The 14,120-nt window shown below is 35.0% G+C and overlaps 1 protein-coding gene across 2 annotated transcripts; it reads right to left on the reverse strand.

Annotated features, from left to right (window-relative positions):
• Positions 1-9,768: 9,768 nt before the first annotated feature.
• LOC134794568 (histidine-rich glycoprotein-like) lies at positions 9,769-10,870 on the reverse strand. Of its 2 annotated transcripts, none has more exons than XR_010144680.1 (2): positions 10,787-10,870; positions 9,769-10,253 (listed from the first exon to the last, which is right to left on the reverse strand). XR_010144680.1 is itself a non-coding variant. In XM_063766377.1 (2 exons), the coding sequence occupies exons 1-2, from the start codon at positions 10,388-10,390 to the stop codon at positions 9,976-9,978; spliced, it is 297 nt and encodes a 98-aa protein (XP_063622447.1). In that variant the 5' UTR covers positions 10,391-10,458; the 3' UTR covers positions 9,782-9,975. The 2 variants fall into 2 exon arrangements, 1 of the variants encoding a protein (XP_063622447.1); XM_063766377.1 differs by lacking the exon at positions 10,787-10,870 and adding an exon at positions 10,372-10,458 and having other exon boundaries at positions 9,782-10,253.
• Positions 10,871-14,120: the final 3,250 nt, after the last annotated feature.

Here is a 14,120-nt window from a genome sequence, read left to right on the forward strand (position 1 = left end):
TTGATAGGTGAAAACCACATGAAAATCCGTTGAGTAATTTTTGTTTGTCGCGAACAAACATACAAACACACAAACAGACAGATGCGGCGGGGACTTTGTTTTATAAGGTGTAGTTATAGTGATAAGTAGTCCGTTAATTGCCATAAATGAATTTAGAAACAATTCCAGTTGCAACTATATTGTCGATGCGTTGGACATAACTGTCCCAGCAGCAGTATGCGACCGCAGCCCAGTGGCTTAGCAGCTCTGACTATTGATCAAACAATGTTATTACCACTTAATTACAAATTGCGGGTATAACAGAACCAAACAGAACTAATATATTCAGTGCTATAGGAAGTCATTTAATGTAATGTGAAAACTTTTGGCACGTATTTAACCGGTCAACTAATTAATCGAATTTGGGTAGTTTAAAAAAATAGAAATGGCTACTAAAATTAATAGTTTGGCAACTAAAACGGAGCCTTAAAATATATCAATATGAGTTGTATTTTAATGCCGTTACAGCTTTTGATTATTTTTAGGCAGGTACCAAGTATTTATTTGGCAACTGAATTAATATATTGGAGACCATTTAAGAAGCACATTTTAAAAAGAAAACGGCTATCTATTAATTAAAAAATTAAGTTCTTTTAAAATATTTTGTTTGGTCATTACACGGTCAACCTAACACGCTCCTCCTTGCTTCGCTCATCGTCACACCTATCTCCCTATCTGTTGACTCTAGCAGAACACGGTGGTAACTATTGAAATTAGTAATTAAAATTTTAAAGATCTAATGGTATAATGGCCATTAGGCGTTTCATGATTAGAAATTTCGACTATAAGTATACTGACCATTGCGTATTGGTAAATTAATTTGAGGTGTTTTGTGTAAAAAGTGACCAATATTCATTAAATTTAACTGCTTTCGTGTTAAAATACTACCTAGCTGAAACGATATGCTCAGTTATGATTAGTTGATTACTTAGGTGTGAACAACTAGATGACAACTAAATTGTATAATCGCTTTACAATATTAGTTGCCAATTTATTATTTTAGACGCCAACTTATCACTTTAAGTTCCCTATAATTTTTTTAGGTGGCTTGATTTTGCTGCCAGTTTTTTTAATAATATGATGCTTATATTTGAGGTTAAAATATTTTTTTTGGCGCTAAAATATTAATGCACAGCCAAATTATATTATTATATGCCCAATGAAAGTTCCTGTTTAATATTTTAGTTGCCCGGTTAATAATAAGCCAAAACTTTTTAACTCACTTAAGCATTCATTGTGTCAGTGTCAATTGTGACGTTTCTTCAACAAAAACGTCACTTTTGACACTGATACATCTAATCCATATCGTTTCTAGATCTATTAATTGACGTATCTTAAAGTTCGAATCGGACAATAAATCACTAAATAACTACCGGATTAATCACATAAGTATTTCTATGCGTGCAAATTTTCTTTATACATAACATACCTACTTAATTTCTTAATGTTCACAGATATTTTGCTGAACTAAACGACGCTATAAAGTATTATTTTATTTTTGCTTGTATAATTAACAAAATCACTAATAAGATCTTCTGAGAGCTGGCATAAAAAAAAATGCTACATTGACCATTACTTAACTTACCAATTTAACTTGACCTTTACTTACCTATATAAAAATATGCTTGTGAAAAGAAGACTAATCGAACGAGCGAGCGAAGCGAACGAAGTTCTTACATTCGACTTGGGACACGCGGCTGGCTAGGGGCACGTCCCGGCATTTCGATGTTTTTAAGCTGAACTATCAGAGGATAGTTTGATACTCAAGAACTTAAGTAAATTTGTTCTAATTTAAATGAAATTGGGTAAACGTGTAGTTGAGGGCATTATATTTTAGTCATTAAATTATGAACAGGCTCGATCAAGGGGTTATTGAGCTAGAAGAGCTTAGAAGGCTAAAAAGCTATTTGTGAGGGGTCTTGCTATTCTGGTCATCTTTTTGCAAGAAAATATGGTCGAGTTTGGTATCAAATGAAAGTGCTCGGTTTACACATTTTATTTATTTTAGGTCGTATAGTAGAAACAATTTCTTCATAAGTTAGAAACGTGCATGTGATACCCTTAATATAGCAACATCCATAGACTACCTACGAAAATCACTTAGCGTTGCTTGTTAGTGTCCATACGTTGGCCAAAATCGAGATAAAAACTGTCTAAAAATTGAATTTAGCAAGTAGCAAGTACCAGGGCCTCATGAGTTACGAGAAGGACGTGTCGTTGACCAACCCTACGAGTATGAAGGTATCGCGGCTGCTCGCTTATCTTAAGGCCCCTGTACATATTTCGAAAATGATGACCATTTTGGATTCCAAGATGGCGGCCATGCAGCATGTCATAAAAGTCGTCATGGATGTCGTTTTATAGGTTTTAGGGGGAGCAGATTTCGAAAATAATGACTATTTTGGATTCCAAGATGGCGGCCATGCAGTATGTCATAAAAGTCGTCATGGATGTCGTTTTATAGGTTTTAGGGGACGCAGATTTCGAAAATGATGACCATTTTGGATTCCAAGATGGCGGCTATGCACTATGTCATAAAAGTCGTCATGGATGTCGTTTTATAGGTTTTAGGGGGCGCAGATTTCGAAAATGATGACCATTTTGGAATCCAAGATGGCGGCCATGCAGTATGTCATAAAATTCGTCATGGATGTCGTTTTATAGGTTTTAGGGGGCGCAGATTTCGAAAATGATGCCTATTTTGGATTCCAAGATGGCGGCCATGCACTATGTCATAAAAGTCGTCATGGATGTCGTTTTATAGGTTTTAGGGGGGCGCAGATTTCGAAAATGATGACCATTTTGGAATCCAAATAAAAGTCGTCATGGATGTCGTTTTATAGGTTTTAGGGGGCGAGATTTTGAAAATAATGACCGTGACCTGTGCATGGCCGCCATTTTGGAATCCAAAATGGTGATCATTTTTGAAATCTGCACAGTGCACACCTGTTTTAAATAAGGTATAGATGCTTCCTAGTAAGTCAACAACATCTACATCTATATTTTAGATTTAAGCTAGTTATTAATTTCGTTTAGTAGTACCACTGTATATATATTGTATGTAAATAAATGATAAAAAAAAAAGAAAAAAAAAAGAAAAAGTACTATCGAAATGTACTTTTGATAGTAGTAGTAAGATATGTAATCTGAAAGTAATCAAGTAATGCATTCCTGTAATGAGGAATCGACATTGATTCCAATTACTAGTAATTGTGTAATATTGAAAATTGATTCCTGATTCCTCAAATGGAATTGTACTTAGCAATTCAGTATTGTTAGATTACAAAGTAATCAGGGAATTGGTAATCAGATTACAAAGTCATTTCAAGTAATCGTTGAATCAGGAATCAATTACGAAATGCCCATCTCTGCGCTAAAAGTAGCGCTGCATTCAATTGATCTTTTTGGCGAACCGCGAGTTCTCAGTTCGGGGCGAACTACTAGTATTAAAAAACAATATCTTTTTTCAACAAATAACGTATTAAGTAAACGATTTCAAAGTTAGTTAATAAGAATGTTAGAAACATGCGGAAAATACCACATAATTAGCCCGCGGTCAATTTTCCTGCTTTTGCGTTTAGAAAGTTTGCACAAGATGTAATTCACTGCACCCTGGTGTAACATGCAAATTGCTTTCACCACCGTCTACTACCGATACTGCGCTTTAAGAAATTCAGACAAGCAATTTAAATTCACACTGAGAGAAATTACCAACTCGAAACTCGAAACGCTTTATTACATTACGAGTATTTGGTCAAACAGTCACTTACTTACGCAATAGTAACTTTAAAAATCACTCACACGTACATTGCATGTATAAGTAAGTACCTATACGAGTATAAGAGGTATGGGCAGTAGCAGTAACTGCAGTGTATCATTCTTAAAATCAATCATTTTTTTAAAGAATTAGAATAAGGAGAATACTACCAGTTAGATTTATATTTTGATCTCACTCGAGCCTATTAAATAGTGAGACTGTAGAGAGTAATGTCATACCAGTGTCATGCTCGTATCAATTTTTTTAATGATTTTTAATAATCTGAATGCCACTCGTCTTATAAAACTGAATCGGGTAATTCTAATTAGACTCACAAGACTCGATCCTTTCCTAACTCAAATTATATATATTGTCACTTTATATATTATGGTCCTGTATCCTAAAAGTCTAAAGACAAAATAAAAATGTTGGATGTTACCGTTTTGTAGAACCACGAAGCGCTGTGCAGGTACCTCACGAATAAGAGAAGCAAACTTGAATTAAAGTTGTGCTATCCGCTGCAGTCGCAGGTAAAGTTTAATCTTTAAACAGGGTTATCAAGATGGTACCCGTGTTGCCAACTCGCGTTTAAAAAGTAGCTAAACATATTATTTTAAAGTTGCTTCACTTACCTGCTAACTTTACTATATACCTATAGAATCTATAGATACAAAATAGTAGGTACATTGTGCAACGTGGGGGGTAGTGGAATATTGTACGAGAGTCTATTATATTCACGACAGCCTTAGGCTGGAGTGAATTAAAGACTTCTTGTAAAAATATTCTTACCCCCGGTGATTTCAAACATTCGTCCGCCATATTGTAATTTTTTGACAGTGTAGGCATCGAAGGCACAGACCCATCGACATTCAGCCACGATTGAAAATTGTTTAAAAATATTTTAAACGGCTATTAAATTAATCAAGGCACATTTACCCGGGTACCTATTACCCTAGTCTGTAAATTTCTATAATATTACTTTTTATATTTGTTATATAAATAATTAATTGTATTAAATAAGAATATTATAATAATTGTTATTGTTATATCAAATTAAATATTATTAAGCATAAACAAAAATATTAAATAATAAACGTCGGTGTTTTAAAAGTAAAACACCTTTATACCTTGACTTTAAACAGAGTATTTTATTTACAACCTACATGGTTTGAATTAGTGACATAACATAATTTACATGCATGAAATAAGGTACTTAGATATTTTTCGAGCAAGTGTGATGAATAATACATTTTTAACGATCATTGTGTTTGTAAATTGTGCTTATAATTTTATATATACCTTTGTTTTGTTTTTAAGCTACAGGACGGCTCTCCTGAAAAAAAAACCTCGCATTTGGGTCATATTCTTGTTTGCGACCGTCCTGGTATAACAAAATAGCTGGACCAGATTCTACAATATTCATTTGATGTTAGGTACTTAACATCTAATTAATTTCGACCAAGGCTGAGATAGCAACACCGGGCCAGCGTCTGCTCTTATTATTTACTCTCAGGGTTCGTTCGTCTAATAAGATGATGAAACGAAATATTCTTAAACAGTTGATTTTTACTTCCTAAAGACAATTCCCCATTCTTTCCTTTCATTTTATTACAGTAAACATTAATTTAACGAGGCAATGAGACGATTCCTATATTTTTTCCTCGTGAATAACTTCCGAGAAATATAAACTTCCCGGCATTAAGAGGTATTTCACAAATTTAATTTATTTAATGAATAGCAATGCGAGACAACGATATCATGTTGCTTTTCGTTTAAATGCCGAAGTAGTGTCGCTGGCTCAGTAATAATTAAATTTTATTTTAGACCTAGCAAAATAAGAAAAAATATTCCTTAGGCATTAATATAAAATAAATGGACATTAAAGCCTAATTTTCTTGCTGGTCCCTCCTATTTCTTAAACGTTTCATGATAAAAGAATTGGTAAAATGTACCCAAATCGTTAACTTGAATAACGTCCAACGGAAAGACGCCCGTTTATACGATTGCTTTTGACCCGCTTAGATTTCAGGTTATACTTAATACGTCAGCAGCAGAAGTTGCTAAGCGGGCGATACGTTCAAAATTACCTTGACGCGCTCTTATTCTCTTAACAGTAAAGTCGCGTCTAGATCATTTTGAACACCTCGCCCGCTTAGCGACTCTTGCTGCTGACTGTCCCTAGTAATATTCGCGTACAGTAAAGACGCGTTGAGTATTCTTCGACGACTTGGATAGCGCGCAAATGTAAATACATACGTAACAACATTCTACTTAAGCATGCCAAAATATAACTTGTTATGTATACGAGGGTGAAACTGTATTTTGTGACCTTTAGCTGACATTATCAAGTATCAGATTTGTTAGACAGAGGACCCGCGCCTCATTTCCTCGATCATTGAATGTACAAAAAAATGTCATGACATGCATTTGGCTCGCTCCGGATATTGGGGGCGGTCACCGGAAGTGAGCTAGCCGCCATAACCGTAACTCACGTAACTACCCATGTCAAAGTGATGTTACGTGTTTACTATTTAGGCGTCCGTTCGGCGGATTGATGGCGATTGGCTGTCGTAAATTGCGATACCGAGTTCATTATTTTAACGCCACGCTTAAAAGACATTTCGAATATGGCCTTATAAAGTAAGTTGGCGCGGCGGTCGGGCCAAAGTTTATCCACAGTCATATCATATTATTAATCCACTTGAGTAAATGTATGCGGGTGCGTGTTTGATAACTACTGCGTTATTATACAGGGTGACCTTAGCCATTGGACAAACCCTGAAATCCCACGTAGGGTTACTTCTCAGAAATGCTTTAACGGTAATATTTTTTTAATTAGAACAAAAGATAAAAAAATTAATTATCAAACAAAAATTATTTCCAATAATCGACAACAAAAAGAAAAATACTGTATTAATCATTGGCAGTGCTTTTGACAATTTGTTTGAAAATGTGCGGCAATGATGACATTTGTCAAAAATCAGAATCTTATTAATGACATAAATAAAAAAGATAATCAAAACGGTCGAAGAAAGTTTCATACTATTTATTACCTCAGGAGCTACTAACAGATACAGGTTGCTCCAAAGTAAAAAAATCGTAATTTGTTAATTTCTTCGTAACCGCTACACCGATTGTTATGATACTTTGTATACTGGTTCTAAATACCCTAATGCATATGTACATTTCGGCTTTGTCGAGTGGCTAGAGGACACCCTGTATAAGATACCTACACTTTAAGTTGAATTATTTTCGAGGAGCTTTCACGTGGAGCATATTTTTATAGTTAGGTACCTAACACTATTTTTTCGGTCAAGGAAAACACCTTGAGAAAATTTGTCTAATTCTAACGAGGACTAATAGTTACAACTAAATTCAGCATTAAAATTTAAATTTGCATTAAATTCAGTTGGCAGTTAATTACTTTTGTAAAAATACTAGTACTGGAGCCAAATATAATCTATCTATCTTCTATATATTTATCTAATACCTTTAAACGATCTTGTTTATTTATATAGGTATATATTTCGGGGATCTCGGAAACGGCTCTAACGATTTCGATGAAATTTGCTATATGGTGGTTTTCGGGGGCGATAAATCGATCTAGCTCGGTCTTATCTCTGGGATTTTTTTTTAGTTTTTATATGTTTTCCGAGTAAAGCTCGGTCTCCCAGATATTTATTATTAAGGCTAGGCATTTACCGTTGTGCGTTTATATTTACTGTATGAAAATAAATAGAAATAAAACGTAAACGTCATCATCGACAAAGTGACAGAATTTGAAAAGTGGATACAGTTGTATTCCAAATTATTAAAATAACATAACTAAAATAATCACGCCATTTATATAGGTACATTTAATCAGGCGTACTTGCCAAAACATCACAGAAATACAAATCAACAAAGTACTTTTCACATCACCTAATCAGAAAATGGATTTTTCTTCCCTGCTAGGAGGGATCAAAGTGGCACTTTTCTGTTCAACGACATTTCATTGCCAGTATAAAATATTAATATAATTAACTATGAACACCGTATGTACAGCCTGACAATAAAGAGTAGAAATTAAAAAGTGGCAACACTGTAGTGTCAACACTAAGATTTTTTTTATTTTCCTCATAGTTGATGTGAAAAGCAGTATGTGTCACAAGGGATCAAAATTATTTCGTCTTGGGCGTTAACACTTGAATCCCTCATTACGCTCAGGATTCTACTTTAGAATCCATCGCTTCATTCAGGATTCAATGTACGCCCTCGACAATGACGTCATTTTGATCCCTTGTAACACAAACTACTATAGTTGAATTACGCTCTCTAAATGAAGTAAAGTGGTATTTGAAACTAGTGCTACGGGTGGGTCTCGATTGAACTGTTTTGTAGCAAAGAACTCTTTAAGTAACATTGCTATCTAACTTGAAGAAACCGGGAAAAGGACGTGGGCACTCCAATAAAAAAGGTTACTTTTTTCAATTAGGATCATTTGCCAACTTCCCTCTTAAGAACGTATATGCCGAATGCCGACCAATGAAGAAAAGGTATAAGTGTATATGAGTCGGCTACTTGTGAGGGTGTTCTTTTTTTGAATGGCAGTGTATAGGCGCCCGAAGTGGGCCCTTGAACCCTTGATTACTTTCTCAAAACTGGCTGCAGTGCTTGTGCTGAATACAAATTCTCGTAAATATCTATTGAATCGTTACTGAAAACAAATAGTCTAACCTTATCCAGACTTAAGTAGGTATAAGATTATAACGAATTACTTACGATAACAGATTGTTTTTGTTTGATAAGTATCTATAAGAACCTATACATTTTATTGTGATAACGTTAAGTAGGTACTAAAATAATGCATAAATATTCAAAAAGGTACAATCCTCTATTTTTACTACAGTAGGTACTAAGTTTTATATTTAATTGATTATCACAGTACTTAATGTTTTGACTATTTCATTTCATTTCGTATTTGTTGACACATGGTAAAGATTTGTTTTACAAGGGGGCAAAGTTGTTGTTTAACCCCTCGTGCTAATATTGATACCCGAGCAAGCGAAAGACTCCAAAATTGACCCACGAGCGTAGCGAGTGGTTCGAAAAATGGAATCATGAGCGTGGGGAGGGTTTCAAAGCACGAGGGTTAAACAAAATTTGCCCCCGCGTGAAACACAAAATTTTTCAACACACCAACCCGAAGCAAATATTAAATGTAAAATATTAAACAAAATCAAACCAAATCAAATTCAAATGAATGTTATTAAATATGTATCATCCATAATCATCATTTAAAAGTCAATTCTACCTGCAAACATAAGAAAACAACTCAAAATTTGCATTTGATTACTTTGCCTCACATGTGAATAAAATGCAACTTTGCTATCAGTTTTTGAAGTGCAAAGTAAGCCTTTTTGAGCTGGTGTGGTGAAAAAACCTTTAATGTATTATGGTTAAAAAAATATCTATTAATCAATTGTACCTAAATTAATGCTACATGTATTAGCACATATCTAAAAATTTGGCCATGAGAAACCAAAAAACCTTCATTGGGAAGGTAGAGACTTAATACAATCCCTGTTAGTGAGTGATCTCTTGGCACATTTGCACCAGGCTGATTATGAAAGAATCGGTAACTCACTCCATTATTCACATGCGCGCAAAGTTGGATTTACCGCCCCTTCATGATATTTGCGCCAAACACTATCCAACACATCTGGCGTACGTAATCGTGTTATAAGGAAAAACTTTCTTAATAAGAACGCTGTTTGGCTCGCAGTTATTTCTTCCTACGCTTTAAGAGTAAACGATGAAATAATTACTGGACTGTTGCTGATTGAATTATTAGAAAATAATTGTCTAACTTAGCGATATGACAGTTCTTTGTTCCCTGTCGAGTTAAAGTAGCCATAACGGCAGTTTTAAAACGTATTTCACAATAGTGTTTCTATTTCACAAAGGCAAAATCAAACAGCTTTTTTTGGAATCGTTTAATACAACAAATGTACGAGTAATAAGTTAAACATTGCTAACACAGTAAATAATAAAATCCACTTCAATGTTCAAGAATCACGATAAAATACAGTTTAAAATCACGCTACAAACAGATCTTCGAAATTAATAACTCTTCAAGATCTTAATGTAAGTATTCCACATTATCATTTATCACAGCTTGAAGATCTTTTCAAAACAGTCTATCGCCAGTGGTGCGGCGGCCCGTGGTGGTGCGGAGGGTGGTGGAACGGTGGCGGCGGCGGGTGGTGATGATGCGGGGGTGGTGGCGGGTGGTGATGAGGTGGTGGCTGATGGTGATGAGGTGGCGGCGGTGGATGGTGATGATGCGGCGGCGGCGGCGGATGGTGGTGTGGCGGATGGTGGTGAGGCGGCGGAGGCGGTCGGCGGTGATAGCAGTGCGGCGCGCAGTAAGTACCGCAATGCGGCCCACAGGGCATTGCGTGAGGCGGCGGCATAGCTGTAAACGTAATATTCCTTCAGTCGTAGCTTTTACAACGAACGCGAGTTTTATTACTTTAAATAACCGCTCATTTCAAAATAGTCTGAAAATTTTAAGTAAAGTATCATTGACGTACGTGATATATGCAACCCCATTGTAAACTGTGACTCAGTGAAGCTGGATGAAGGTCTTTTGATGACTCGTTTTAGTACCTACATGACAGTTTAAATTAGTTAGAGTTACACCAAGAAATGTCTACAGCGATTTTGATATATAATATATATATCAAAATCGCTGTAGATATAAATAACATTTCCACTGCGTGGGCTATCAAAATAGCTGCAGACTTTTCTTGGTCTAACTCTAAGTTTGTAAAAGACAACAGAAACAAAATTACGCAATAATAACACTATAAATATTTTTATTACACTAAAAAAACGACGCTTTACGATCCCTTTTGACTTTATCTAACTATAAGTGATAACATACAGTATCATAAAACTAAATGGGTAGGTATACTAATTCACAGAGAAAATAAAACAGTGTTTTACCTTTAAATTGTTGATTAGTCACAGATAAACAAATTCACGGGAACAAATAACGTGCTTCGCGTTTAGTCGCTGAATGATAGCCAGGATATCGGTTTTCTTTATTTATCATTGTATTGATAACGTATCACCGCGTCCTCTAAAGTACTTAGTGGAAATGATAACACCTATCTCCACATATTACTGTATTTCATTCTAGCGAAAACGAAAATTCATTATTAGGTATTAGATTTAGGTGTAGCAGTTGACTAGAAATTGATGTACCTATCTATGACACGTTTATTGGGAAGATAACTAGGTATTGAGTATCAAAGTTTACACCTAAAACCAAACTTTTGTAAGCTGATGCATAGCTTTTATTCTGGCAAACTGAAAACAATTTATTATGCGTATCACTATTAGCTTTACATTTGAGCATTTTCATTTAAACTTGTACTTTAAAGCGCGACTTAAGTCATGATTCAGTAACGTCTAACCGTTACATTCCTGACAAAATGCCCATTTAAAAAAAGAATGTACGTAATCCTGTTAGGTAGCACTAGTTATAGGCCGCGGATATCAAAGTTGGTATTAATCGATTTGTACATGTTATTTCGTTCTTCGCATGAATCATCGAGTTTATGATACATGTGTGAAACCACTGATAAAGGCTAGAAGTAGGTGTGAAGTGACTAAGACAGAGGGAGTGGACATGTTATCGTGTTTGCAAATAAATATACAGATAGATTTAGCCAACTACATCACGTTACGTTAGTCAGATGTGGTGATTCATTACTTAACTACAACCCAAAAACGAAGTCCTGCTTTTTTGACAAATTCTTTTACTGGGTATTCTAAAACTAAATACCTATACAATATTAACGCTAGCACATTTGAGCTGTAAGGGACAATAAAAAAATTGTCAACACAAATTTAATATCAAAGATAAGATTTTACCTGATAAGTATCTAAATAAGTGGATAAAGTCTTGTAGAGTTTAATTTTGTAAAAATACGTAAAATTTAGGGTTAACATTATCCTAAAACCGGTCCTATTAATTATAAAAAAAACTTGACGATATTTTGTATGCGTTGTTTATCGATATTATAAAATTGATAAATCATAAAGTTGGTAAATTTTCCTTTATCGCGCACTAACGTTGTTATCAACATATAAAACAAATGATAAGCCAATGGTATAAAGAGGCGCTGAAATACAAAACTTTATTCAGAACGGAAATTTCGATTTACCTGCTTGTGTACTTTTCATTTTTTTATTCGGTAAGTGACATATTTCCGTTTTTATGTACATACATGAAAGAGAAATCTAATACAGCCTACGCCCATAAATAAGTAGGTAATAGTAACTGCGGAAGTAATAGCAATAGGTACCTATAGGTCGGTTTAATTTTTGTCTTTAGATGTCAGAATCATATACGTATGATATCATACGTGGTACGTATCATATCATAGAATCATACATACGTGATGACCCATTAAACGGAAATGGTAATGTTGTCACCCAATTGGTGTTCGACTAAACAATTATATGAGTTTTATAAAAAAATTGAGATAGGTAGCTTTTATACAATATACATATTATGTAAGAATATTACTGTTTAGTTTAAAATTGTTAAAATGGATGCTTTAGATAAATTATGTTCTTCAAATAAAGATACATTTTATATTTAAGTAGATTTGATTTCTCATATTGCACTTCGCCATGTCACAATGTCCTTATTGTATTTATTTTTCAGTAATGCCGCCTCCACCCGGACCTGACCACCCGCCGCATGGCCCAGGAGGCCCAGGAGGCCCAGGAGGCCCAGAAGGCCCAGGAGGGCCAGGAGGACCGGGAGGTCCAGGAGGTCCTGGTCCCCACGGACCCCCGGAACCTCACCACCCACCACCGCATCCTCATTAAAATCATCAACCCATCTTTCCTTGTGCATGATTATGCAAACTAAATGCTTTAAGAATGTGTAATTTAATTAAATATATTTTAAGCCAGAATAAATAATTAATCTATACAAAATAGTTGGTGTCATTTCATACATTTTTTTTGACTCGCAACCTACCCAATACCTTATAAATAGAGCTTAAGTCTACATACATACTTACATACATAGGGTAGACCGAGGTGAATCGGCTTAGACTAAAAAATCTGTTTATATATTATTTAAAATATTTCTTACCACTGGCGTCGCAGGCTAGGAGGAGAGACGTATAATAGTGCAAGTGTTGTTTGCTCATATCATTGCAATAATTCAATTATCAACGGCATTCAACGGAGTTTGCATATTGATCTGATTCGCCTCGGTCTACCCTACAAATACCTACTCTTACGTCCTACATGAGAGACAAATAAAGTTTTCAATGAGCGAAAGTAGTCAAATAGGTAGTCAAATGAATAATATTTTAAATATTATTCGGAGCTTTAAATATGTGCAATAAGAAATGGTACCTATAGTTTTGTCACGTGCGACAGTATGTCGAGGTGTCAATTGTTGGATATATGTTAAAATAATAAGATCTGATGAGTGTCCAATACTTATCTTAAAAAACTTACGCATAGGTATGTCAATAATTCAATATCATTGCTACAAGTAATATTTATTACTAAAGCTGTAATAGTAATATTTATTACTAGGTAAGCGAATTTAAACCTTACTTGAAAACATAAAAGTTATTTTGATAGCTCAAGCTTATCCCAGGTTTGATAACGCTGTAAAATATTGTATTGGGTAGGTTGTATCAGTACTTACCGAGCTACGATTGTGGTACGCTTTTGTTACAGAAGGCTTGTTAACAAGGTAAGACTGCATTATAATTTATAATACTTTTCTTATTAAGTGTTAATTTAAAGTAAAAAATACCACATTCAACTTATATACCTGGTGTCCCAAAATTCAACGATAAGCTGGCACCCTGGCCCCAATTTCACCACGGTGACAGGTGCGACAATTGTAAAATCACTGTTGCTGACGTCACAGGCATCCATGGGCTACGGTTACCACTTACCATCGGGCGGGCCGTATTCCTGTTTGCCACCATCATTGTATTATTTAAAAAAACTTTATTATATCGGAAAAAAACAGATATTTCTTTTGCGAAGTTTCTGACAATTGTCAAGATTTAGAAGAATTGTAGGTAATTCTTGACAGGTAATGAGTGATATGTCGGAATTTCGTGACAATTGTAGTGTTTCTTGTGACAATTGTCATAAACTTAGCAAGAGAAATATCTGTTTTTTTCCGATATAATAAAGTTTTTTTTAATAAAACAATGATGGTGGCAAACAGGAATACGGTCCGCCCGATGGTAAGCGGTAACCGTAGCCCATGGATGCCTGTGACGTC

This window comes from Cydia splendana, chromosome 10 (genome assembly GCF_910591565.1).
Source record: "Cydia splendana chromosome 10, ilCydSple1.2, whole genome shotgun sequence".
In the NCBI taxonomy this organism is placed as follows: domain Eukaryota; kingdom Metazoa; phylum Arthropoda; class Insecta; order Lepidoptera; family Tortricidae; genus Cydia; species Cydia splendana.